At 49.9% G+C, this 26,584-nt stretch overlaps 1 protein-coding gene across 1 annotated transcript in view; it reads left to right on the top strand.

The window, feature by feature from the left end:
- Nucleotides 1-26,584, top strand: part of ANGPT4 (angiopoietin 4) — a 52,285-nt gene that overhangs the window by 5,652 nt on the left and 20,049 nt on the right. The window contains exons 3-6 of the mRNA XM_055434671.2: nucleotides 16,629-16,784; nucleotides 18,314-18,435; nucleotides 21,145-21,377; nucleotides 25,385-25,500. Coding sequence (XP_055290646.2) covers nucleotides 16,629-16,784; nucleotides 18,314-18,435; nucleotides 21,145-21,377; nucleotides 25,385-25,500 — 627 coding nt within the window. The remainder of the gene's footprint in view (nucleotides 1-16,628; nucleotides 16,785-18,313; nucleotides 18,436-21,144; nucleotides 21,378-25,384; nucleotides 25,501-26,584) is intronic.

Raw genomic sequence — 26,584 nt, 5'->3', positions numbered from 1 at the left:
ACAGCAGGGAGACCCAAAGTCCACTTCTCCAAAGTCTGGGTTCTTCCTACAACTCTGGAGGGTGTGAAGGAGGTGGGGGAGGCCAGATCTGAGACAATGGGGTGCTCCCTTCCAGAATCCCAAATTCCCTAATACCCACTCTCTCCTTCCAGCTATTCCGCCTGTGCTCAGGGTGCATGGGGGTGCCCCATCCCAGCTCCCACTCCCCCTTCCTCACTCCCCTACACACACCCCTCCCCTTCCCTTCCTCCCACTGGTCTCCTTTTCCTCCCCCTCCCCCTCCTCCTGGAAGCCTCGGCCCCAGTGACTCATGTCTGGAGACATCAGCTCGGTGGGCTGCACATCAGCTCTTGGCTCTGCTCCACTCCTTCATCTGGGTGAAGAGCTGCAGCAGGAATGTTGTGGGGAACGGGGGGTGGGGGGTCAGAGCCAGCTGGAGAGCAGGCATCCCCTGTTGGGCTGTGCATCCCAGTGGTTAGTGCCTGGCTCCTGAGTCAACCGCAGACTCAGGAATACTTGCTGTGTGTGTGAGACAACAGAGTGAAAGCACCTACTCCTGACAGTTGATGTGGGGTTAAGAGAGGCAGTGCCCGGAAAGCATCCGCCCAGAGCAGGTGCTTAATAAAGACCCACGCTTGTCCTGTCATCCCCCAGAGCCCCAGGCCTCTCAGTCAGGAAGTGCCACACTTAGCCCTCGGCTCATGAGAAGCGTGAGGAAACACAGGTCCCCAGGCTCCTGTCCCTCCCTCAGCACCTGAGGGCAGCAGAGCTTCCGCTGAGTCTCCAGGGTCCCAGGCGAGGGGCAGACTCTGAGGCCCCAAACCCGGGAGCCCTCTACTTTCTCACCTCAAGAACAGCTAGCCCTCTGTTTGTCCTCCTGCGTCTCCGCCTCTTTCTCTGTGTCTCTCTGTCTCTTCTCCTGTGGCTCTCACAGGGGCTCGACTCACCTTCTCTAAGTCTGTGGGTGCCCGTCGCTCTCATTCCCTCTCCTGTGTGGCTGGTGTCTCCCTAGCTCTCTCTTATGCCATCCCTCTCTGCTGCCTTTACCTCCCAGGGTGTCTGCATGCTCCATCCGACTGGAGGACATAGAGGCACTCTGGCCAGCACCCCACTCCCAGCTAGGCTCAGCTGGGGCCTCCTTCTCTTCCCCTTCTGTGCCCAAAGCCAAGCAGGGAAGGGTCAAGGGCTGGACAGGAGCCCCCCAGCCTCTGCTGTTCTCTCTGGGACCCTGACGTCAAACCTCAGAATAACTCAGCCCCTCAGCCCAGTGGTCCTAAGGCCTTGCCTGGCTGGATGTGGGTCAGAAGTGTGTCCAGCGGGAGCACAGCGTGGGGTCCTGGCCCAGCCCAAGATCCTCCCAAACTGGCCAGGACTCCCAACTGCCCTGGCCTCCCCAGGCTGCCCGTAAATTCTTGGCATTTTCGGCCTTTGGTTATCCAAACAAGAAATGGATTTCGGTTGCCGAACAAAATGTCTTGGGGTTTGATTTCCTAACCTCACTGCTGGCTCCTCTAGACAGTTCGGGGCTGGGGAAGGGGGTGGGGAGAACAGCATCTGCTTCTTGGAAGAATGCTTCTCCCTTTTCCAAGAAGGGAGCCTAGAAACAGCTGGCACAGATGCCCTGGGCCTAGGGATTAGCAGGGAGCAGCGGCAGCGCGGCCCCTCACGCGGGATTCCCCAGAGGAACTGGCTGGCCCTATACTTCTGGCTCTCTCCTCCCGGTCCCCAGAGCTCAGCCTGGGCTGGAAGATACACAGATCCTCTCTCCCCTTTTCTCCTTGAGCGGGAAATGTAAGAAAACAGGCCCCAGGTCTGCCCTTAAGCCTGCACCTCTGCTTAGATTCTGGCCTCTGAGTGTTTGCTTAGCCCTGCTGGGGTAGGCAGGCAGGTGAGGAGAGGGCTGGGGCTTGAGGCTGAAAGTAAAACTACGTCCCTTGAACAGAGAAACAGAGCCTCGGAAGCTTAGCATGGCGGAGACTGGTGGCCCTTCACTCCTGACTTCAGTCCAGCACTCGTTGGTCTGCTAAATGAGGCTGAAGGAAGGAAGGTGATTCCCAGGCAGCTGAGGGGAACCCCCACAGGAAAGCTCTGCAAAAGCTGTAAGTGGGCCCCCCAGGCAAAGAGATGAGCTGGAGAGAGGCTGCAGATGAAGGGCTGGGGCCTCTTCCTCCAGAGTCACGCTGACCTGGGGTCCAACCCCAGATCTACCTCTTGCCAACAGCCCTAGTTGTGTTCCTCAGCTTTTGACTAATTTTCAGAGTGCAACAATTGAGAAATATGGAATTGTGTGAAGACGCAGAGGGAAAAAAAATTCATTGTCATCACTATCCCTTGGTTTTTTCCTTGCTGCTCATTCTGTGCATTTTAAATGGTTACTGAAATGTTTCAGATGGATGAAAAGGTAGAGAGAAAGATCATATGAAATTTCTTGTCTCTAAAACCCAGCGTAAGTAACAAAATTTTACCAATCCTTTTAAGCCCCTTCCCCCTCCTACCTCCTTCCCCCACCAGAGATAGCTACTGTGAATTCTATGTTGCTGAGCCCTTACTCCAGGTCCCACCCACATCCTGTATAAGTGGTCACACTGTCCATCTCTTTCTACAATTTGCTTTTGTTCGCTCAACCTTGTGTCTGTGAGATTTATAGCTCTGCAAATATAGGAAAAGCCTGAGTCTCAGTTTTTCCATCTGTGAACTGGGAACGTGGTAAGCACATGCCTGAGTTTGCTGTGAGGCCCAAATAACCAGTGCCTGCTGAGGTCTGGGAGAAGGCAATGGCACCCCACTCCAGTCCTCTTGCCTGGAAAATCCCATGGATGGAGGAGCCTGGTAGGCTGCAGTCCATGGGATCGCTAAGAGCCGGACACGACTGAGCGACTTCACTTTCACTTTTCACTTTCAAGCATTGGAGAAGGAAATGGCAACCCACTTCAGTATTCTTGCCTGGAGAATCCCAGGGACAGGGGAGCCTGGTGGGCTGCCGTCTATGGGGTCGCACAGAGTCGGACACGACTGAAGCGACGCAGCAGCAGCAGCAGCAACTGAGGTCTGGGAGCGTGTCTGGCACCACATCTGCTTGTAGGGAAATCAGAAATTCTGCTATCGCTTCTTCTGTCTTCTGGAGCCACTGCATTGTTGTAGCGACTCCACACACTGTACTGTCTCTGTGCCAGGCACTAGTACACATGTTTTACAATCATGACACATTAAACCTCATGACATCCTGAAAGGTGAGGATTGTTATGATCCCCACTTATTGTGGGGAAACTGAGGCCCAGAGAGTTTATACATCTGGGAAGTGAGGGAAGTGGGCTTGAACCCAGGCAAGCTGGTTCCAGACCTCACACTCTTAATCACTACACAGACTGCCTCTCCCTGCTGCCCATTTTACAGATGGGTCCCCTGGGTGGGGGGAGGGACTTGACTACATTCACCCCAGGGTCATTGTTAGGGACGACTTTGCTTCTCCTTCCTAGTGGTGAGAGGACACACAGCACTTCAGGGAACTCATGAAAAAGGCATGTGTCCCTGGTGGCTCAAACAGTAAAGAATCCACCTGCAATGCGGGAGACTTGGGTTCTAACCCTGGCTTGGGAAGATCCCCTGGAGGAGGGCATGGCAACCCACTCCAGTATTCTTGCCCGGAGCATCCCATGGACAGAGGAGCCTGATGGGCTACAGTCCACGGGGTCGCAAAGAGTCAGACACGACTGAGCGACTAAGCGTAAGCAGCAGCCACTGATGTTTACTGTGAGCTTACATGCTAGCCACTGTGCAGATGGTGAAAATTCAACAGTAAGCAAGGAAGACTTGGTCTTTTGCCTCCAGAAGCAGCAGCAAAGACACTAACCTGGTAATTTCTCATGTGTACTGATCAATCATGATATTAATACATGCTGTGAAGAAGGGGCTCACCTGTTCTAGGAGTAAATAACAAGGGGCCCAACCTCGATGGAGGAATGACTCCAGGAAGAAGAACGGAGCTGAGATCTAAAGAGTAGATTAGGAGTTCTTAGGCAAGGAAAAGAAAGGAAAAACATTTCAAGTACAGGGACCAGCAAGTGCAAAGGCCCTGAGGTGGAACAGAACAAAGGGATTGCGAGGAAATGAAAAATGTTCACAGTGGCTGGAATGCAGAGAGTTAAGAGGATGTGGCCCAGATGAGACCAACCTCCCCAGATCTTACCCCGCTCTTGACACTCTGGGGTGCTGGAAACTGACATGGCCACTTTTCTGTCCCACCCCCAGTGATGGGCAGTGGCTATGGACATCTGGACCTGCTCCTCTCCTCCTTGCCTGACCTTGGTCCTATCCCTGTCACCCTGTCTTCAGGGTCGGCCTCGCCCACCAGTGATGGGTGAGTAGAAAGAGCTTAGCCATTGGATTCAGTTCCTTACTTACCAGCTGTGGGTAACGCTTGGCCTCTCTGGGTCTCGGTTTAAACTCATTTGTCAAGTGGGGAGCAATCGCTCTTTTCCTCCAGGCTGCAGAGGAGGAAGACAAGACGAGGGCAGAGTTACCCACCAGAGTTCCTCAGACAGGAAAGCCTGGGGGAGATACTCCAGCAAGGCTTCCCTCCATCTAGAGCACACTTGACTCCCTTCCCCCAGAGGGAGCTGGGGCGGTGGTGGAGGGGAAGTGCTGTCACGTGGTCACTTCAGTCACGCCAGCTTTGAAGTGTAGCCTAAGAGAATCATTCCCAGAGAGCCTGGACTTGCCTCTGGTGAGCTGTTTGTCCTTGGACAAGCTGCTTAACCTCTCTGTGCCTCAAAATGGGTTGATAGTATCTCCTACCACAGAGGGTGGTAACAGTGATTTAACACACAAAGTGGCTAGAACAGCGTCCAGCATGTAATAAGCACTAAGTAGACATTTGACAAGCAAAATGGACACACCATCCCACTCCAGGTAAGGGCTGATGCCCAAGTGGCAGGGAGGTAAGCAACTGCAAGAAATGTCACCCTGTTGTTTAAACTCCCGGCTCCTACACTTGGGAGAGTAAGAAGGACTCATCTACTGGCCCTCACTGTTGACAGTCCTTCCAAGATCAAGGTTTGGACACAAACAACCATAAAGGGACAACTGAGGCCAACGCCCTTTTTGCCTTGCCCCATTTGGCGAGAAGCACCCACATCCAGGTGGCAGAGGGGCCCACACCAGTTCCTCTGCAAGGAGGAATCAGTCAGCCCCATTTTCTGATGAGGACACTGAGGCTCAGAGAAGCTCCGTCACTGGTCCAGAAAGGACACAGCAAAGCAGTGATGGAACCAGCGCCTGACTCTCAGTGCCGTGTGCCAGGCCCACGCTAGACTCAGCGCTGCAGCTGGAAGCTTGGCGGAGCCAGGCCTGTGCTGGGAATCCGGGAATTACAACTTAAGCTAAGAGCTGAAAAGCGCATCCCTCCTCTACAGGCTGTTGGTGCATGACATTCTCCAGCCCTGGCTCCCTGCCCACTCTCTCCGCTGAGCCCTGACCCAGGAGGAAAGCAACAGAATCTTTTGCAGGGAGGAAAACAGCCGAGGAAGGCTGGGCCTGGCTGCTTGAAAAAAGCAAGGCAAATCCCCTCTGCCTTGAGCCCAGGGGTCAGGACCTGTTTGGGCCCAAGGGGATGGGAGGGGCTGGAGATGGGCAGAGGAGGGGCCAACCTTGGCCATAAAGTCCACAGACACAACGTTAGTTTCATTGGGAAAATGAAACTAGTTAGTTCCATTGGGAAACTGTAGCCTGGAGGTGACAGTGCCAGGCAAGAGGGGTGGGCCGCCTGTGAGCAAGAGTGTCTGACCTCTGTGACCTCTGTGAAAGCAGTACAGTACTTATCTAGCATGGCACAGCAAGTCTCCCTAAGGCATTCAGCAAGCTGGACTTCTCTGGTGGCTTGGTAAAGAATCTGCACGCAATGCAGGAAATCCAGGTTCAATCCCTGGGTTGGAAAGATCCCCTGGAGAAGGAAATGGCAACCCACTCCAGTATTCTTGCCTGGAGAATCCCATGGACAGAGGAGCCAGGCAGGCTACAGTCCATGGGGTCACAAAGAGTCGGACACAACCAAACAACTAACACTTACACTTTCACACTTTTATTCAGTAAGTTAATTGAACCCACAAACATTTATTATCTCTCACAGTTTCTGGGAGTCAGGAATCGGGAGAAGCTTAATAAGGTAGCTCTGACTTGGGTCTTTTTTCTACGCAGTTATACTCGAGTGTCAGCTGGGGTTGTGGTCACCTGAAGGCTCGACTGGGACTGGAGGATCAGCCTCTAAGGTGGCTGGGAGGGCAGTACTGGCCCATGGTGGGAGGCCTCTGTTCCTCTCCAGATGGGTTCTCAGGGCTGCGAGAGGGTCCTTAAGACATGGTGGTCGAGTTCCTCCAGAGCAAGAGATTCAGGAGGGACAAAGTGGAAGCCACGATGTGATGATGCCACAATATGATGACGTCAGCACAGCTCACCACCACCTTGTCTACAGTATCCTGCTGTTCACACTGGCCAGTCTGATGATATGGGGGCATGAGAACTGGGAGGGGAGGACATCACTGGGGCTGCCTTGGAGTCTGAAGGCCACAAGCAGCCCACTGAAGTGGTGACAGCCATGGTCTTGGGAGCCCGAAGGCCTGGTCCCGAGCCGGCCTCTGCCACTCACAAGCTGTGAGACTTGGGCAACGGGCTCGTCTTCTCTGTGCTCCTTTTCCTTGGCTGTGAACTGGGGGCCATGAGACAGTCAAGATCCAAACCGACCAAATAAGGCCCTCAGGGCCATGCCTGGCACCACCTCTGAAGCAGGAACGAGACTCCTCTAGTCACTGCTCTCCCCCCAGTGCCCCGCATGGGTCCCAGCGCTTCTGAATGAGTTTGCTCAACAGACAAATGAGCCCCAAGACTGTGTCAGGTTTCTGGAACTTTCTCCTTCAGATGCCCCAAGCTGGCTCTCTCTCTCTCTTGCTGTGAGCCTCCCTCTGCTCCTCTCCCCTCCCTCCAGCTTCCCCTTTTCTTCCTGCCCTTGGACTAGTGGTCTCTCCAAACTCTCTGACCCCTCTGGCCATGCCTCTCACAGGCATCCAGTGGGGCAGCTGGGGCTGAGTCAGAGTGTCTAAACTTATTTCTAGCACCCAAACTAATATTCCATGGAAATCTGGTGCCCTTTACATAGAACGGACCTATTTTTTTTTTTTTTAACAAATAGTTACTGAGCCCCTCTTATTTGTCACTGAGTTGGTATAGCTCCTGGCACTGCTTGAGGCACAGAGGGTGCAGCCATGAACAGGGCACCCCTGTGCCCCTGCAGCTGACATTCCCATGGGGGGAGAGAGGCGAATAGGAAACGACTGCAGTGATTTCAGACACGTGACGCCCTGTGATGAAACCACAATCATGGGCGGTGTAGTAGGGCTGGGGGTGCACTTGCTTTTGATGGGGTGGCCATCAGAGGAGGTGACCCTTGTGGGCAGACCTGAAATTCAGAAGAGAGCTGACAGGAGAAGCTCTGGAAGCTCCTGAGATTGGGGCATGTGGATGTGTGTTGGAGGATTTGAGTAGGTAACATGCTGGCTCCGTGGCCAGACCCCAGCATCTCTCTTCCAAACGCAGTGTGAGAACCACAGACACAACCCTCTGCCCAGAGCAGTTCATCCAGATCTCAAGTGTTCCTATCCTTTAAAGCGGCTCCTATGGTTTGAGGGATTTATCCCCAAGCAGCCTTGCAGAGGGATTAGTGACAAGTCGGCAGGATGTTCCCAGCAGCCCTGATGGAAACGACCTGCAGACCCAGCGATAGGGAACCAGAGGAGCAAACAGTAGGGCACTTCAAACAGCAAGGCAAATTCCTCTGGATGAACATAGAGCAATCTCCAAGTTACATTAAGAAAAAAGATGCAGGGTATGGAATAGTGAGCTGACATTGTTATAGACTAGAAGCAGGGGGATAGGAGCATATGCTCAGAGTTTCTCTGTTGCTCACCAGATCTGACCTCCCGGCCTCTCAAATCAGCAGACCTGGATGTGAAGCCAGCAACAGCCAACTTGTTGGGTGACATCAGGAAAGAGACTCTGCGTGTCTGAGCCTCTATTTGCCCGGGGCCTTTTCTACGAGGTCCACATCTTCCCTCTTCTCTCCAACCCCACATAGTGGTACTGTTACCACCCCATCTACTGATGGCGAAATGGAGGCACAGAGGTGAAAAGTGGCAAGCCGTGCAGCAGCTCAGGCTGCGGTTCCACGGTTTTATAAAAGCACTTCTCTCCTTTCCTGTTCTGTTTTCCAGTGGCTCCACCACAGATCTACATGGGGTAGTTTATTTCAGAGCTAATTCTTCCAGGAGGGGAGATGTCCAATCCATCCACTCATTCAGCTTAACAAATATTCATGGAACACCTAGAAACTGCCAGACATCCTTCCAGGCACCAGAAGAATTGCTAGCAAAGGCCCTGCACCCGGAGTTAGTGGCCCACTAGGTGTCCACTCGTGCAGAGATGTGTGTGGGAGGGGTTTTCAGAGTCTCAGCCTTTCCTGTGCCCTGGGTCCCTCCAGCATCTGATAAAGATCTACAGCCTCTCTCAGAAGAATGTCTTTAAACATATATAATTATATGCTTCAGGATTTCCCTGGTTGTCCAGGTATTTAAGAATCCTCCTGCCAATGCAGGCGACTTGGGTTTGAGCCATGGTTCAGGAAGATTCCACATGCCTTGGAGCAGCTAAGCCCTTGTGCCATAACTACTGAAGCCTGTGTGCCTAGAGCCTGTGTTGCGCAAGAGAAGCCACTGCAATGAGAAGCCCACACACCACAACTTGAGAGTAGCCCCTACTCACCGCAATGAGAAAAAGCCCGCAAGCAGTAATGAAGATAGCGCAGCCAAAAAAAAAAAATTGTGTATGCCTAGATTTACAAAGGAAACAAATTGCCTTGAGATACAGAAATCAAATATTTTTCAGAACAGATGTGTGATGAGAGAGTAGCACACACTACCATCTGTAAATTAGAGAGCTAGTGGGAAGCTGCTGTATAGTACAGGGAGCTCAGCTTGGCACTCTGTGACGACCTACAGGGGTGGAATGATGGGGCGGAAGGGACAGTAAGGAGGGCAGGGATATATGTATACATAGAGCTGATCTACATTGTTGTACAGCAAAAATTAACACAACATTCTAAAGCAATTATACTCCAATTAACAACAAAATTAAAAGAAAAAAGAGCAGATGTGTGATTCAGTCATATAGGACTTCTGTATTAATCTATTAAATAACAAGACCTCTGGTGGATCTAGTACTTGCTGTCATTTTTTTTTTTTTTTTGGCTGTGTTGGGTCTTGCGACATGCAGGATCTTCATTGCAGCGTTTGGGCTTCTCTAGTTGTGGTTCCAGAGCATGTGAGCTCAGAGGTTACACTGTGCGGGCTTAGTTGCCCCATGACATGTGGGATCTTAGTTCCCTAACCAGGGATCGAATCCACAACCTCTGTCTTGGAAGATGGATCCTTAACCACTGGACTGCCAGGAAGTCCCCCTTCCATCATTTTGAAGTTGTAATGAGTATAAAAAGTATGTCATAAATGTCCACAACCACTGGAGTGAGACACGGGATTATCTGTGATGTCTACTGGTGACAGTCACGCGCACTCCCACCGCTGCGGTAATTTGTGGCCTATTTTCATCACTGTAGGAAAAGCTCCCTTCAGTTAGAGATTAGCAAAATAAAAAGCAAACTGAACAAAACTATTTCCCATCCAAGTCCACAGATTCCCTGAATTCTATTCACAGATCCCTCAGGGATCCAGGAATAGCCGTTAAGAATGCCTGGCTGACATACTGGCTTTTCAATATTATAATAATTATATCTGTACAGGCAGACCTTGAAAATATTGAGAGTTTGGTTCCAAACTGCTGAAAATAAAGTGAATATTGCAATAAAGAGAATCATATGAATTTTTTAGTTTCCCAGTGCATTGCAAAAGTTGTTTTTACACTATATTGTAGTCCATTAAGTGTACAATAGCATTATGTCTTTAAAAAAAAAAAAGTACAGGCCTTAATTAAAATATACTTCATTGCTAAAAAATGCTAACCATCATCTGAGCCTTCAGCGAGTCATAATCTTTTGTAGTAATTACATCTTTGATGTAATTACTATGATGTAGTGATCTGATCACAGATCACTATAAAAATATAATAGTAATGAAAAAGAAATACTGTGAGAATTACCAAAATATGACACAGGGGCATGAAGTTAGTTAATGCTGTTGGGAAAATGGAACCAACAAACTTGCTTGGCACAGAGTTGCCACAAACCTTCAATTTGTTAAAAAGAAGAAAAAGGCAATATCTGCAAAGCATGATAAAAGGAAGCATGCCTGAATAGAATCACATTATGTGTTTGTAGAATGGAAACAATTTAGAGACACAGAATATAAAAAACAAAACATTACCATCACCACCATTGTAATTGCCTTCCCTGAAGCAAAGCACCACGGTTACAAGCTTGTGTCTCCTAGACCTTCATCTGAGTACACATGAAAGCACATCATCTGGGATTTCTTACGCACAAATGGGCCCACACCGTAGGTAATGTTCTGTATCTTGCTTTTTTCTCTCAAGAGTGTGTCTAGGACATCTTTTCACGTCTGCTCCTGATGAAGGCCAACCTTGTTCTTTTCAACAGCTGCTTGGCAACCCCTGATACAGACTTACAGACATACCAGAATTTTTCATGTGTCAGTTATGTAATCATGCTTTAGGCCTTTTAAATGGATCATGTCTGGAATCTTCCCTACCATCTGGAGATAGGAGCTATGATTATCTGCATTCTAGAGAAGTGGCCCAAAGAGGGAAAGGTCACATAGCCCAAGGTCACAGAGCCATTAGGCTAAAGAGCTGTGATTCAAACCCAGGCTCATCATATATAAGGCACTGCTCTTTCTTTCTGCCTTGGCTTTTATCTCTAGTTGACAAAATGCTTTTCCCAAATATGAAAGAGACAGGCAGGACATATCATTGTCCTGGGAGGCCCAGGGAGGCCCATATTTATATATAACACGTATTATAACACATATTTTATATGGGACATTTTATAGAACCTTGCGTTGGTGGGTTTGTTTTATATTGAGATATAGTCCACATACAGTGAAATTCACCCTTTTAATGTACAGCTCTATGAGTTTTTACAAATGGATATCGTCATGTAACCACCATCCCACAATACGTTTCTATGAAAGAGACAGGCAGGACATATCATTGTTATTGATCTTATTGATTCTCTGACACACCAGACACATTCCCACCTTAAGGCCTGTGCACTGCCTTTCCCTCCTAGAATTCCCTTCCTCCTGACTTTCCCACAGCTGGTTTCTTCACATCGGCTCAGCTCAGATGGCTCCCTCTGCTGAGCATTTCCCTTCCATTGTGGCTAAACATGCCCCTGATCCCACTCACTACCCTGTCTTTTCTTTGTAGCACTCGTCACTATTGGAATTTAACTGATATAGTCAAGGAAGTGTCCTGGAATCAGAAAGCTTGCCAGTTTTGTTCATTCCTTATTCTTGAGTACCTAATACAGGATCTAGCATATACTAGGTGCTCAAGAAATAATTCCTTGACTACATAAATAAAACTCAGAAGGTGAGGGATTAGTTCGAGGAAACACATTTATAACATACATTTCCCATGGACTGTATCCTGCCAGGCTCCTCTGTCCATGAGATTCTCCAGGCAAGAATACTGGAGTGGGTTGCCCTGCGCTTCTTCAGGGAATCTTTCCAACCCAAGGATCGAACCCAGGTCTCCTGCGTTGCAGGCAGATTCTTTACCATCTGAGCCACCAGGGAGGCCCATATTTATATATAACATATATTACAACACATATTTTATATGGGACATTTTATAGAACCTTGGGTTGGTGGGTTTGTTTTATATTGAGATATAGTCCACATACAGTGAAATTCACCCTTTTAATGTACAGCTCTATGAGTTTTGACAAATGGATATCGTCATGTAACCACCGTCACACAATACAAAATATTGCCAACACCCCCCAAAATTTCCCGTGTCCCTTTGCTGTGAATCCCCACCCCTGGGCCTCAGCCTCTAGCAAAAAGTGATTCTGACTTTTCCAGAAAGTCATATGAATGGAATCCTACAGTCTGTAGCCTTTTAAGTCTGGCTTTTTTCAATGCAGTCTAATTGGAGGTGACTCCATGCTGTTGAATGCATCAGTAATTCATTCCTTTTTATTGCTGAGTAGAGTTTATCGGATGAGTGGGCCACAGTTGCTTATCCATTTACCAGATGAAGTCTTTTTCATTTAGATAATGTAGGAAAAAAGCAGACTTCAGCAGATCTCCTTGGCCACTGAGACTCTCCTGCCTATGTGCTCAGCTGTATTCTATCCAGAGTCCCCCACCTCCTCCCCAGGCTCTGCCTATCAAAACTGTTTCCTTTCCTTCAAGGCCCTTTTCAAATGTTCCCTCCCACAAAAGAAGCAGGGTTTACTGTCCTGTGTCACAGGTTGGTAAAGTGAAGCTCAGGGAAAGGCAGCCCTCAACTGTTAGAGGTCCACGCTAGGGCGTAGCAGAGCCAGAACCAAACTCAGGGCCAAGGGGAGAATTGGGCACCTCAAGGGCCAAAGATCAGCCTCTTTGCAGGCTGGGGGCGGCGGGTTGAGGGGGGGAGTTGACAAAGATGCATGCCCCCTCTTTCCCATCTCAGCCCTGAGAGTTGACCAGCAGGAGGGTGACAGAGAATGGGCAGGTCTAGTCCTGAGTGGGGCTGGGAGGCAGGGGCAGATCCCATCCAGGGTCTGCCCCTCCATGAGGACTTTCCCTTCCCACCCTTCCAGCTGGTACCTGAGCCCTGGGCTAGACCCAAACCCCACACACAGGCTAACATTACTCATCAGAGCTGCAGACTAGCTGAAATAGGACCCTTCTTGCCCAGATTACCATCCTAAAGCCCACGAGTGGGCATGGAAAGTTGGGTGATGGGTCCCAGCTGTGGGTGGCCTTCACCCACCCAGCCATTTGCAGCCACAGAACAAATAGGGGACTAATAAGAGTGCTTAGGGGGTTCCCATTACTAGAGAGGACCCCAAGCTACCCTGAGGCCCCAGCCCTGCTGTGCAGACCTGAGGAGCACCCTGGGAAGGGAGTCTTGGAATCCAGGCCTTCACCTGGTGATATTGGGCAAGTTTTCTGGGTCTGTTTGGGGACTTGGGCCTCTGGTCCTGGATGGAGCTTATGGATACTTTTTCAGAATATCACTTTAAAAAAAATTTTTTTTTAATTTACGTATTTTTTTGGTTGCACTGTGTCTTTGTGGCTGCCTGAAGGCTTTTTTTTCTCTAGTTGTGGAGAGCAGGAGCTACTTTCTAGTTGCAGTGTCTGGGTTTCTCATTGTGGTAGTTTTTCTTGTTGCAGAGCATGGGCTCTAGGCACACAGGCTTCAGTACTTGCAGCATGAGGGCTCAGTACTTGTGGCTTGTGGACCCTAGAGCTTGCAGGCTCAGTAGTTGGGGAACACGGGCTTAGTTGCTCCAACAGCAAGTGGAATCTTCCTGGGCCAGGGATCGAACCCGTGTCCCCTTTATTGGCAGGCGGATTCTTATCCACTCTACCACCAGAGAAGTCCAGAATATTGCTTTCAAATGCATAAAATGAGAACACCTAGTGACACTGTGATTATAACGTGCTGTAGTTGTAACATTACCCAGTGGTGGGTTTGAGAATGTCCATTATTCTGAAGTCATGATCGGTATTTTATGACACTGTAATATCTATGCTGTGATAGGAAATATTTGTGATTTCTGTTGGTAATGAAGTTGCAGGATCAGCTAACAGTGTTATGATTTGGAATCTCTGCTCATAACTGAAAGTGAAAGCCGCTCATTTGTGTCCAACTCTTTGCGACCCTGTGGATTATACAGTCCTTGGAATTCTCCAGGCCAGAATACTGGAGTGGGTAGCCTTTCCTTTCTCCAGGGAATCTTCCCAACCCAGGGATCGAACCCAGGTCTCCCACATTGCAGGTGGACTCTTACCATCTAAGCTACCAGGGAAACCCAAGAATACTGGCGTGAGTAGCCTATTCCTTCTCCAGCAGATCTTCTCAACCCAGGAATTGGACTGGGATCTCCTGCATTGTAGGCGGATTCTTTACCAACTGAGCTATGGGGAAGCCCAGTTACAGGATCAGCTAACAGTGTTATGATTTGGGACTTCGGCTCATAATTCAAGGAAATGACAAATTTTTATTACAGGTTGGTGAACAACAAAAAAAATTGTAATTATTCTTTCACCCAAGTTCGTGGACCCCCTGAATTCTCTTCACAGGCCCTGTGGTCCCCCATTAGGCACCTGTGACCTACAGAGAGAATGCCCAGGACTAGGGCATGAGAGCCCCCCAAGAAGCCTGAAAAAGGAATCAGATAGGGGGTGATGGGAGGGGAGGGGGAAGGAATAGGGAGGGGAGCAGGAAAACTAGGGGAGGGTATACCTGGGAAGTACTTCCAGAAAAAGCGAGTGGCCATATGGGTGACTGCTGCTGAGACAGAGAGTAAGCTGAGGACACAGAAGTGTCCACTGGCCACCCTTGTCAAAGACAGTTACAACAAGGTGTGTTAAAGAGTCTCTCCAGGACTAGGGACAGGTCAGTGGTGCACAGGATTCAACCATATGGGTTGTATTTTTTTTCTTGAGTGTAGTAAATACACAGATTTTATTATACTATTATTTATGCTGTGTGAATGTGTGTGTGTGAAGAACACCATAATAATATTATTTTTTTAAAGGTAAGCATGGAGAGGGAGGGGAAAATGTAGATAATTTGTTCAAGAAGTTATGTTGTTTGGGGGTGAGCAGAGAAATTGGAGACACAGATAGAGGGAATCTGTGGATTCAAGGCTATTTGTTTTCTTTAATTTTTAGCTAGAGACCCTTGGACACGTTTGCCTGTTGCAGAGGTTGGGGCAGGAGAGGAAAGAAGGGGTCAAAGGGACAAAGGCTTGAGAAGTTCAGGCACACTTATCTCCCTGGTCCCCAAGTCCCCTTTGTGACCTCTCCACTTGAGCAAGCATCAGTTGGCTGAGTCTCAGCCCAGAATTTCTGCTTCTGTAGGTCTGGATCCGGGACCTAGAAACTTGCATTTCTCACAAGCTCCCTGGTGATGCTTGCCCCAAAGACGCGCTTTAAGAAGCAAGGCTCTGATCGCACCACTTGCGCCCCCTTCAGGATGTGACGTTGCACTACAATGAGCCATGCCCCTTAGAAAGCACAGAGGTGAGGGAGGTATGGGAGCAGACGGTTGAGATGGAAGCAAGGTGAAGACTAAGGAAGAAGCGGCTGAAGCCTGACCCCCAGACAAGGTCACCCCATCTCCCTGGGAAGCACCAGGCTTCCCAGGAACCTTGGGCGCTGCCCTGTTGGACCTCCTGGGGGACTGAGTGACAGGGGGTGGGAAGGAGCCAGAGCTGGGGGATCGAGATGGTGGCAAGACGCCAGCAAATATGCCCAATGGAGAGCGAGTGGAGGAGGGGTGCCGGCTATCTGTCCTCAGGCACTGAGCCCTGAGAACAGGCCGTTCACCTTTGCAATTTGATCCTGGTCTCATGCCAGACCAGCTTCTCCTGATCTTGGGAAAAAGAGCAGCCCTGTCAAAGAAATGAACATTAGTTTGTCAGATCCCAAGACATCTGAGCTGGGAGGACCCTTGGAGACTGGCCAGTTCAACTCTATTTCACAGACAGAGAGGGCCAGAAAATAAAAGTCCAGTTTGATGGATGGACTTTCAAACTTCGGTATAGGGAAAGATGCATCCCCTCTTCCCGCTGTTGGCTCAGTCCTGAAGCTAGGTCGTGGGCATGATGTTGGGGACTATGATAACACTTGCTGTTTCCCCTCTTAGCGACTCATTGAACACATTTTTTTTTTTCTGAACACCCACTGTATGTTAAGCACTGTGCTAGATATGATAAAGTAGACAGCAAGACCAAGCTCCTGGCTTCATGGCATTGACACATCAAGGGCAAGTTTTAAAAGGCAATAAACAAATAAATATGTAATGCAAAGTTGGGGCGTGATAAGGGGCTGGAAGAGAACTGAAATGACATGAGGGAGTGAGCCTTGTAGATGGTGTGGGGTGGTAGGATCCAGACGAGAGGGAATAGCATGTGCAAAGGCCCTGAGGTAGGTCCATGTTTGCTGTGTTGGAAGGGTGTCACAGAGGCAAGGTGTCTGGAGTGGAGTGAGGGAGACTAGGAAAGGAAACCAGAGTGTTAGCAGGAGACAGGTCATAAAAGCACCTGCAGTCAGGGAGGACTTTTGCTTTTCCTCCCTGACATTTCCAAGGAAGACTTTGGTGAGATAGGAACCCTGGGAGGGCTCTGGATGGAAAAGAAGTGTGATCTGACTTCAGTTTAACAGGATCTTTCCGGCTGTTGAGTGGAGAATAGGCTGTGTATGGGACAAGAATGGAGGCAGAGAGGTTGAGGAGAAAACAACAAATAGAGTAAGCAAGAGGTGATGGCAGCCTGACCTGGCATCAAGGCCTCCCCTAGTTGCTCTGTGTCCTTCCAAGGGACATATGGAAGGGACAGGAAGCTTCCCTTAGCCCCTACCCATGACCCCAGCACACTGTCTATCTCCTCACAGCTGGAAAGGTACATCCAGATGAACCTGAGGTTGGAGCTGGCACAGGCCCAGCAGCACATGGTCCAGAACCAGACAGCCACCATGCTGGAGCTGGGCACCAGTCTCCTGACCCAGACCACTGCCCAGACCCGCAAGCTGACCAACGTGGAGGCTCAGGTACTAGAGGGTGAGGGGGTGGTACTGGGGGCACTGTGGCTGGCCAGGCTGGCTCATAACCCTAGTCATCTTGCTTTGACCCTTGTCCCTGAGGAAGGTCAGAACCTCCTCTGACCTTGCAGCCCCTTGGGACCCCTCCCTGATGACCCCATCACAGAACTGTCTCCCACCAGGCCATGAGCCCAGAGCAGGAAGAGGGCGGACGGTAGACACTGGGTTTGGCTCTTCTGCCTCTGTGATTCCCGTGTCCAGTCCGAGCTGAGATTCAGCAGCACACACACACCTGCCCTCAGGGGGCTCACAGCGCTTCAGGAAAATGTGGATAACAAATTAGACCTATTTATTAGACCTCAGGGGGACAATAACTCTGAAAGAGGAGGCCACAGGGAGCAGCAGAGAGGGAGAAGGAAAGGGACAGGAATATAAGTGAGAGTCTGAGTAAATGAATGGCTGGAAAGACAGTTGACAAAGGGCCACATGTTTCTTAAACCTTACTATGTTCCAAGCACTGTTGGAGATACCTGGTTCTAGTTTACAGCAGTAAATAAAATAGGTATGCATCCGTACCCCACTGGAGCTTCCTTCTAATGAGCTCCAAGAAAACAAACAGGATAAATAACATGTGTATGAGACAGTGATAGTGCTAGGGAGAAAATAACAAGGACGAGATGACCGGTGGAGAGTGTGTGCCAGGAGTGGCAAGAGGGACAAGTTGCAAGCTTAGACAATACAGCCAGGAAGGCACTACTGGGAAGGTACAGTTGGGGCCAGGCTTACTAGAACAGCCTTCCCAACACGGAGAGCAGTATATGCAAAGGCCTGGAGGTGGAACAGAGCTGGCCAGCTCCAGGAACATCAGGGAGGCCAGTATGGCTGGAGTGGCCCAGGGAGACTGGTGGGCCAGCATCAGAGGTGATGGGGGCAGATGGCATTCCAGGATTTTGCCGGCCACCACCATGTGAGGTGGGAGCCACAGAAGGATTTTGAGCAGAGGGCCCACATTTTAAATGTCTACCCCAGACTACCAAGCAGACAGAGGCTCTAGAGGACAAGGAGCCCTGTGAAGAGGCCAGTACAGGACACAGGGCAAGAGATGGGGGTCAGGGCCAAGCGGGTCATGGAGGGGCAGGAGAGTGGTCATGTAACCATTCGGAAGGTGGAGCAAATATCTAATTGCTGATGGATTAGATATTGGGGGAAGGTCAAGGGTGATTCCTCCCACATACATGGCAGGAGGAATGGAACTGCCATGTACAGGGATGAGGAAGAGCAAATTTAAGATAATCACAAGCCTAGTTGGGTGTCATGGTCTGTGCACGGGTTGGGAAAGAATTTCCAGAAATAAGGCAGAATGAAACAAAGGACCACGATATTAGGGTCTATGAGCGAGGGAGTGAATGAAATACTGAGAGGGTGTAAATAGGTCAGCAAGTTTCTGGAATGGCAGGGCCTGAAGTCAAGTGCATGGCTGCTGGGCAGGGCCAGAAGGGCTTACAAAGCCCCCATCCCCACCTCCCTTGTCGGGGCAGGTCCTGAACCAGACATCACGAATGGAGATCCAGCTGCTGGAGACCTCACTGTCCACCAACAAGCTGGAGAAGCAGCTGCTGCTGCAGGGCCATGAGCTCCACCGGCTGCAGGGCCACAACAGGTGGGCACTGGCACCTGACATGGGGCAGGGGCAGGGACCAGGGCTGAGCTCCAGGGCTGGGCTGGGACCCAAGTGGGCTGGGGATCCGGGGCGAGCACCAGAACCGGTCTGAGCTGAGCTCCGTCGGGGGGAGAGGGGGCAAAATTAAAAGCTGGACTTGAGCTAGTGCCCAGGATGGCAGCTAGGGCCAGAGGTACAGGCCTGAAGATGGGAGTGAGGGGGCACTAGGGCTTGAGCTAGAGCTGGGGCGTGGCCAGGGCTAGGGCAAGGCCTGAAACCAGGGTAGGAGATCAGACTAAAGTTGAGAGTGAAGGTGGACACTGGGGCTTGGCTGAGGCTGAGGCTAGGGGCTAGGCAGGCATGGTGCCTGACCACCCTGTCCTGAGTGGGGACAGGAGACAGGCATTTTCCTGGGACTCGGGACACCCTGATTATTCCTCTCTTCTTTCTGTCTCTCTCTCTTTCTTTCCTTCTTTTCTATCTTCCTTTATTTATTTTATAGATTTAAACAGTTTTTCTGAACCACCATTTACATACCATACAATTCACCCTGTACATCCTAATTTGATCTACATATCTGTAAATAAATAAATATAATCTCACCTACCAACTCCTCTCCTTCCCAGAAACAACCACAGTGATATGGTTCTTGCCTGTATTAGCAGAGAGTCTCAGCATTTGTAAGCAAATAAACACAAAGGGAACACCTTTTAAATTACAAAGAAAGAGTCCTGGGGTACAGATAAGGCAGAGACATGGACCTCTGAAGCTGATTTCATCTCAGTTTCGAGCTGAGTGGAGAAAAAACTGCCAAGCTCAGGCTGGTGGAGAAAGCAAAACCCACACAGGTAAGCAGCCACAGGCCTGTGTACAGAACGAGCTGTTATTGTTGCTCATATGCTGAGTCAAGATAAGGACACAAGGATCCTCAAGCTCCCTGTGATCTAGGGATCACTAATGATAGTTTGTATACCTCCTTACTCTTACTCCCCACCCCAAGGGAAGGGGGAAGCACTGGGACACTACCAATGACTCTGAACTGAATTAAAGTGCCTAGACCAGTGAGCCACCAGTGGGCTTTCCTGGTGGCTCAAATGGTAAAGAGTTTGCCCACAATGCTGGAGACCCGGGTTCAGTCCCTGGGTTGGGAAGATCCCCTGGAGAAGGAAATGGCAACCCACTCCAGTATTCTTGCCTGGAAAATCCCATGGACGGAGAAGCCTGACAGGGGGTCGCAAAGAGTTGGACACAACTGAGCGACCACCACACACAGAAACCAGTGAAGATGGAGGGTATCATCAATACGTGCTTGGCCCACGGAGACAGCTAAAATTCTAGAATCCAGGTGTGTCTAAATCCTCTCTCTTCCTGAGGCATAATCTGGGGGCCAGGGAAATTCCTCCGGCCCTGGCTGGACTCATTTTCTTAGACTGGAGAATAGTTGGCATAGCCTCGTGCATAAGAAAATATCTCCCTCCTGCTTCATCGCTCAGCTACCCACCCACTGGCAGCAGAGGCACATATGTATGCATTAGTCCCCTTTTAACCCTTTTTAAACCCAAGTGGAACATACTATTCTTTGGCATGATGGTATTTTCTTTTCTTTTTTTTTCAATTATCCTGGAGATGGTTCCATAACTCCATGACACACTTGTACATTCTTTTCTCCAGCTGCATAATGTTCCACTGGATGCCTGTCCCCAGATATATTTCCCAGTACCCAGTTAATTGGTATTGAGGTTGTTCCAGTCTCTTATGATTCCAACACGTGGTGCTATGACTATTGTTCCCACCTTATTGAACACACATGTGAACAAATCTGTAGGACAAAATGCCAGAAGTGCGAAAGCTGAGTCACAAATTTCTTTCTTTCTTAATAAACTCATTACAAAAATGCCTGATGCTTATTATATCCTCAGACAATAGACACTTGTACAAAACGAAAGGGAAAGTTGGCCCCCTCCACCCACCTCTTCCTTTCCATTTTGATCCACTCAAACCTGCTCCGCAGAAGTACCAGCACTTACTGGATTTTCTTTCACATTCTCTATAAACACAGGCCCCACCATGTCCTTCCATATGGCTCGCCATGCCTCTTCCTATAAGCTCCCGATATCCCTCAACATTAGTAAATTGTTACCTTACTTTTTCTTTCTCTTTTGATTTCTCGCATGCAGGGTTAGACGAGAGGCAGTGATGTGCCACTCCAAGTCCCTGGTCTCTCTTCCCTTCTGCACAACTGTGCTCAGCCTCCTTGCTCTTTAGAACCGCTCCAGATCATTTCCAGGGAAACCAGAACAGAACAGTCTCAGCCACTCCTGGCTGTTGTGCATTTTGGTTGTTTGGTTTTTCCCTATTACAACCGACTCCCCCAAAGGACATTCTTGCCCATGCGCCCTGGAAGTTGTCTCTGGTGAGTGGACTGCTAGGTCAAAGGACACGCATATTTAGGATTTGATCACAGATACCTGGTTGCTGGTGTGTCCCTCCCACCCCACCTGTTTCCTCTGCGGACCTAAGGCATTCTACTCCAGAGCCAGGTCTGTCTTTCCTCCCTTCCTCACTCTACTATCCGAGGGCACGGACCTCCCGGCTGTGGAACCCTAGGCAGGACGCTACCTCTCCGAGGACCCAGGGGAAAGCCCTTGAGTGTGACTGCACGGTGGGGGCGGCGGGTTCACCCCTGTGCGCCCCCTCCCCTCCCTGCAGCGCGCTGGAGACGCGGGTGCAAGCCCTGGAGACGCAGCAGCAGGCGGAGCTGGCCAGCCTCCGCGGCGAGAAGGAGCGGCTGCGGCGCCTGCTGGGCCGCCAGAGCGGCGCCCTCGCCGGCCTCGAGCGCACCCTGCGCGCCGCCAGCAGCAACTCCAGCCTCCTGCAGCGCCAGCAGCACCAGCTGCTCCAGTCGGTGCAGCGCCTGATGCGCGTCATGGCCCAGGGCCCGGGTGAGCGACCGGGGCGCCCGGGGTGTGGGAGGAGGGCAGCAGAGGGGCGGGAGACCCTGCTTCCCCTCCTGCCCTTTCATGCTTGTTCTGGCAGCCACTGCAGGAAGGACCGTCCCCGCCCCCACCCATGAAACAGAAACAACAGAGTAGTCGTCATGGTGTCAACACCACCGTCCTAAGAGGAACCAATCCAGACTCTCTCCTGACACCATGAGTGACCTTGAGCATGCCCCATCCCTCTCTTGGCCTCCCTTCCCCCATCTGTTCCATGCGGGTGGTGATAAGAAGGACACCACCAGCCCAGACTGACACGTTGGGGATTCCAGGATCCACCCTCCATCCCCGCTTGCTTGGGCTTTCTCCCTCATCCCCAGGCCTCAGTTTCCCTGTCTACAGAATGGAGAGGCTGGATTCAGCCCCACCCCACCCCCTAAGGACTTCTCTTGCCCCCTAACCCAAGAGGGCCAAACAGAAGCGGAGAGACACCTCTGGATCAGTTTCCTAAGAAAGGACAATGGCTTGGCCTGCTCCCCAGCCCAAACTTCTAATGGGGCTGACTTCAGTCACTCAGTTTCAGAGTCAGTCACTCAGTCAACAAGCACTTACTGAGCCAGCCCACTGCTGGGTGCTGGGGGTACAGCAGTGAACAGCATAGTTCCACAACTGTCTCTTGCCAAAAAAAATGGCTAGCCCCCCTCTGTGGGTCTCTGAGGGAAGGAGGAGGAAATGCATATTTGTTAAGTGCCTGGATGTGCTAGGTGCCCTACTAGCAGTGTTCCTGAAGTTTCCAGACTTGTTTAGTCACTCAGCTGTGTCTGACTCTTTGCCACCCCATGGATTGCAGCACACCAGGCTTCCCTGTCCTTCACCATCCCCTGGAGTTTGCTCAAACACATGTCCATTGAGTTACTGATGCCATGCAACCATTTCATCTTCTGTCATCCCTTCTCCTGCCTTCAATCTTTCCCAGCTTCAGGGTCTTTTCCAGGCAATGGGAGGCCTAAAACGCTGTGTGCAGGAGAGGAGACTTTAATCTGAGGGCTGCAGGGAGTCACAGGAGGGTTTTGAACAGGGTGGGATTAACTCATTTTCTAGGGACTAACTTTTAGGAAGCGTGATTGGAACCTGGGAGGGGAGAATGGCTTAGTGAGAGAAAGACAGGGAAAGGGTTCCTACTGCTCCTGGGTCACCAAAGGGGGGAAGGGGAGCCTTTAAGGCACAGGCGTCGAACAATAGTGATGGATTCCAGACTCTGTGGCTGGCAGCAATGTGGAGACAGAGGACAGTACCATAGCGCCATCTAAGCTGGGCACCCGCACGAGGTGGAGGTTTGAAAAGGTCTAAGGTAGCCACAGGCAAAAGAGGTGGATACCGTCCATAATTAACAGTGACCCGAACCCACTACTGGCTTGTGCATAGAGCCATGGCAATGAGGCTGCCTAAATTCATCTTGTAGCTCAGCCAAAGGCATGGGGCCTGGGGCCAACACCTCACCCCACAGGCTCACTGCCAACCCAGTCTCCAGTTGTGGCCCAATGTCTGCTTCCCTTCCCCAGGGACCAGGGGCCTGGCCAGTGAGACCATGGAGATCCTGTCCAGGGAATGTTTTTGCACAGACTGGGATGGATTGGGGGATTTTGTCTCTTCATCTGAGATCTGGGAATAATAGTCTCCTTTCAGCGGAGCCTCAGCTGCAAGATCCAGGATCCAGATTCAAGTATGAAGCCAAAAATAGGAAGTCACACACTTGGTAGCTTCCTGGTTCGTCCCTGGTCAGGACACCTATCCATCTGGAACTTTAGCCCTGTCCATGGATACCCACCTTAAACTTAGTGACTCAGACATTAAAGAATCTCCCCACAATGTGGGAGACCTGGGTTAGATCCCTAGGTCGGGAAGATTCCCCGGAGAAGAGAATGGCTACCCACTCCAGTATTCTTGCCTGGAGAATTCCATGGACAGAGGAGCCTGGCGGGCTACATCCTTAGGGTTGCAAAGAGTCAGACAAGACTGAGAGACTAACATTATTAATTATTGGATACCCACCTACCCAAAGATTGTATTCTGGTGGATTCATAGCCCAAAGCTCTAGTTAGATTCCACAAAAGGATCCAGAGAGGTGATTTTAATAGTTTATTTACCAATAGTCACTTTTTTCTTGCTAAGCCTGGAGGCCCCCAGAGCCCTGGTGGAATTTGGCCATCATATTAATATCCTCTCTTAAGGCCAATGGTCAGCTCCCAGGGAAAGCATAATGTAGGGGAGGGGCCCACCTAGGAGATGCTGGTAGAGTGGACTGTGGAGGGGACCCTGGGCCACCTACCCCAAGGGAGCTCTAAGGACAGCTCCCCAGTGAGACCCAGAGAGAAGGCAAGCCCTACTCATCCCTTCCCACCTGACCCAGCCGTGTGTCCTTGCACCAGTTACCTCACTCTTGGGCCTCAGTTTTCTGGTCTATGAAATGGAGAAGTACCTCGGTGGAGTTGGAGCCCCAGTTACCTGTCCTGAAAGACTGTAACAGCCTCATTTCTGGCCTTCCTGCTTTGAGTCTCATCCCTCCCAGCCTCTGTCCTACACTCTGGCCAGAGCGCTCTTCCTTGCCAGAGTCTGTGCTCCTCAGCCCCATATTCAAGACTGAAATCTCAAGACTCGTCTCTCCTTCCTTGATGTCACTTTCTAGTTCATCAAACAGCCAGCGCTCCCTCTGGCCTCAGGTCTGAGATCAGGGTGTGCGTCATCTCTTCGTGGCATCAGGTAAATTCCCCGTGTGTGTGTGTGTGCACGCATGCTTGCATGCATGCTAAGTCAGTTCAGTCCTGTCCAACTCTTGGTAACCCCACGGACTGTAGCCTGCCAGGCTTCTCTGTCCATGGGATTCTCCAGGCAAGAATACTGGAGATCTTCCCACTCAGAGATTGAACCCACGTCTCTTACGTCTCCTGCATTGGCGGGTGGGTTCTTTACCACTGGCAGCACCTGGGAAGCCCCAAATTCTCCTCACCACACCCCAACCTCAGCACACACCAGTCCTGTTCCCACGTCAGAGCCTGTGCCTGTGCTGTTCCCTCAGCCTGAGACAATCCTCCCTTCTACACCTGGGCAGTCCCTCCTCCTAGTCCAGGTCCCAACTAACTGTCAGCTCCTCTAGGAAACCTTCCCAGGCCCAATACATTCTGTGTCCCCAACATCTCCCAGCCCAGAACCTGGCACAGAGCAGGCAGGAGTGCCCACCTGGCCCTTTCCCTCTCACCTTGTTATTTAGTTCATCAGTCACGTCTTTGCAACCTCATGGACTGTTGCCCGCCAGGCTCTTCTGTATGGGATTTTCCAGGCAAGAATACTGGAGTGGGTTACCATTTTCTTCTTTTTTAAAAAAATTTTAATATATATATTTTATTAAAGTATAGTTGACTTACAGTGTTTTAGGTATACAGCAAGATGATTCAGTTATATGTATACACATATATAATTTTTCAGATTATTTTCCATTATAGATTATTACAAGATATTGATTATAGTTCCCTGTGCTATACAGTAAACCTTTGTTGCTTGTTGTGTGTCTATTTTCTTTTAAATTAGAAATATACTGTTCTATTCGTACTAAGTCAAACAAGTAGAATCAAAATTTGTCATAAATTTTTAGCTAGGCAAAATTTCATAAGTTTTCTAAAGGGATCTTCCTGACCCAAGGATCGAACCCGCATCTCCTACATTGGCAGGTGAATTATTCATTACTAAGGCACACCCACCTTCATCAATGTACATTCATGCTCAGTCGTGTCCGACTCTTTGTGACATCATGGACTATAGTCTATAGGCTCCTCAGCCCATGGAATTTTCCAGGCGAGAATACTGGAATTGGTTGCCATCCTCTAGGGAATCTTCACAACCCAGGAATCGAAACTGAATCTGCTGTGTCTCTGCATTGGCAAGCAGATTCTTTGCTACTGAGCCACCTGGGAAGCATTTTGCTCTCTGCTAATTGTTTTCACCTTGTCCCATTGCAGCCTCCATAAAGGCAGCTGAACAGGTGTTCCAGGACTGTGCAGAGATCCAGCGCTTTGGGGCCAATGCCAGTGGCATCTACACCATCCATGTGGCCAATGTGACAGAGCCCAGAAAGGTTAGGGGGCTCCTTGGGGACTGAGACTATCAGAGGGTGTTGAGCCAAAGGACCCCCACTCACCCCAGCTGCTCCCCACATTCACTTCAGGCCTTGTCCAACATCTGAGATCCCAGAGAAGGTAGGGATGACCCAGTCAGGGGTCAGATCATGCGGTTAAAGCAGATATTTTCTAGCTTGTTCCATGTGGGATATTAGGGACCGGGGCTGATGGAGACCCTGAACTTTGAGGACCAGTTATCAAATGTGTGGAGGGAAGGCAGTCAAGGCAAAATGTGGATGTCAGGAGGGAGGATTTGGGGGCCAAACCCCAAAGTGGAAGAGTTTAAGGAACAACTAGCCCATCTTCCACTTCATATTCCCTTTTCAATTTTCTTTCAACCCTGCTGAATATATCAAGAAGAATGGCTCAGATTATCTTTAACAGTTCTCACACATCTACTGAACCCCTCTTTTAACAAAGAGAAATCAGGCTTTCAATTTCTAGCTGGAATTTTATAACACTATTTTGTTTTCATTATATATAGTTTTATAATTGTTTGAATAAAGGCAAGTGTTACTAGTTTTCCTTTCATGGTACTAATAAGATATCCTTTTTAAGATGCATTCAGTCTGAGTATTTACTTAAATGAAAAAAGACACCACTTTTAAAGTAAATATTTTATATGAAATTAAGTAAATTCAGCTGTGGTGGGAATTCGGAAGTGTGAATAGCTAAAATTTAGGAACACTGATAGAGAGGGAAGAGCTGGCCTGGGAAGTAAGAGATCTGGGCTCAAACTTCAGCTTTACTTTTGACTCATTCACCTTGAGCAAGTACTTTCCCCTCTCTGGACCTCAGTTTCCCTTCCTGCAACCTCTGCTACCCTCACAACACATACCACTGTCTTCTCTCCTGAACAGACCTTTAACATCTCAGAACCTCTATTCCAGCTACTCCCCTCCTCCACTGGAAATGCTATTTCCACTCATCTCTCTCTGACAGGCATATCAACATCCAAAGCCCTGTTCCAATGCCACTCCCCTGGGAAGCCTTCCAGGGCTGCCCCTGACTCTCTCTTGGGAACTCATCTTGTAGCTGCCC

This window comes from Moschus berezovskii, chromosome 15 (assembly GCF_049115385.1).
Source record: "Moschus berezovskii isolate FMDL1 chromosome 15, NW_MosBer_1.0, whole genome shotgun sequence".
NCBI lineage: Eukaryota > Metazoa > Chordata > Mammalia > Artiodactyla > Moschidae > Moschus > Moschus berezovskii.
Note: the sequence above shows the minus strand (reverse complement) of the source record. Positions and strands in the feature narration are given on the sequence as shown.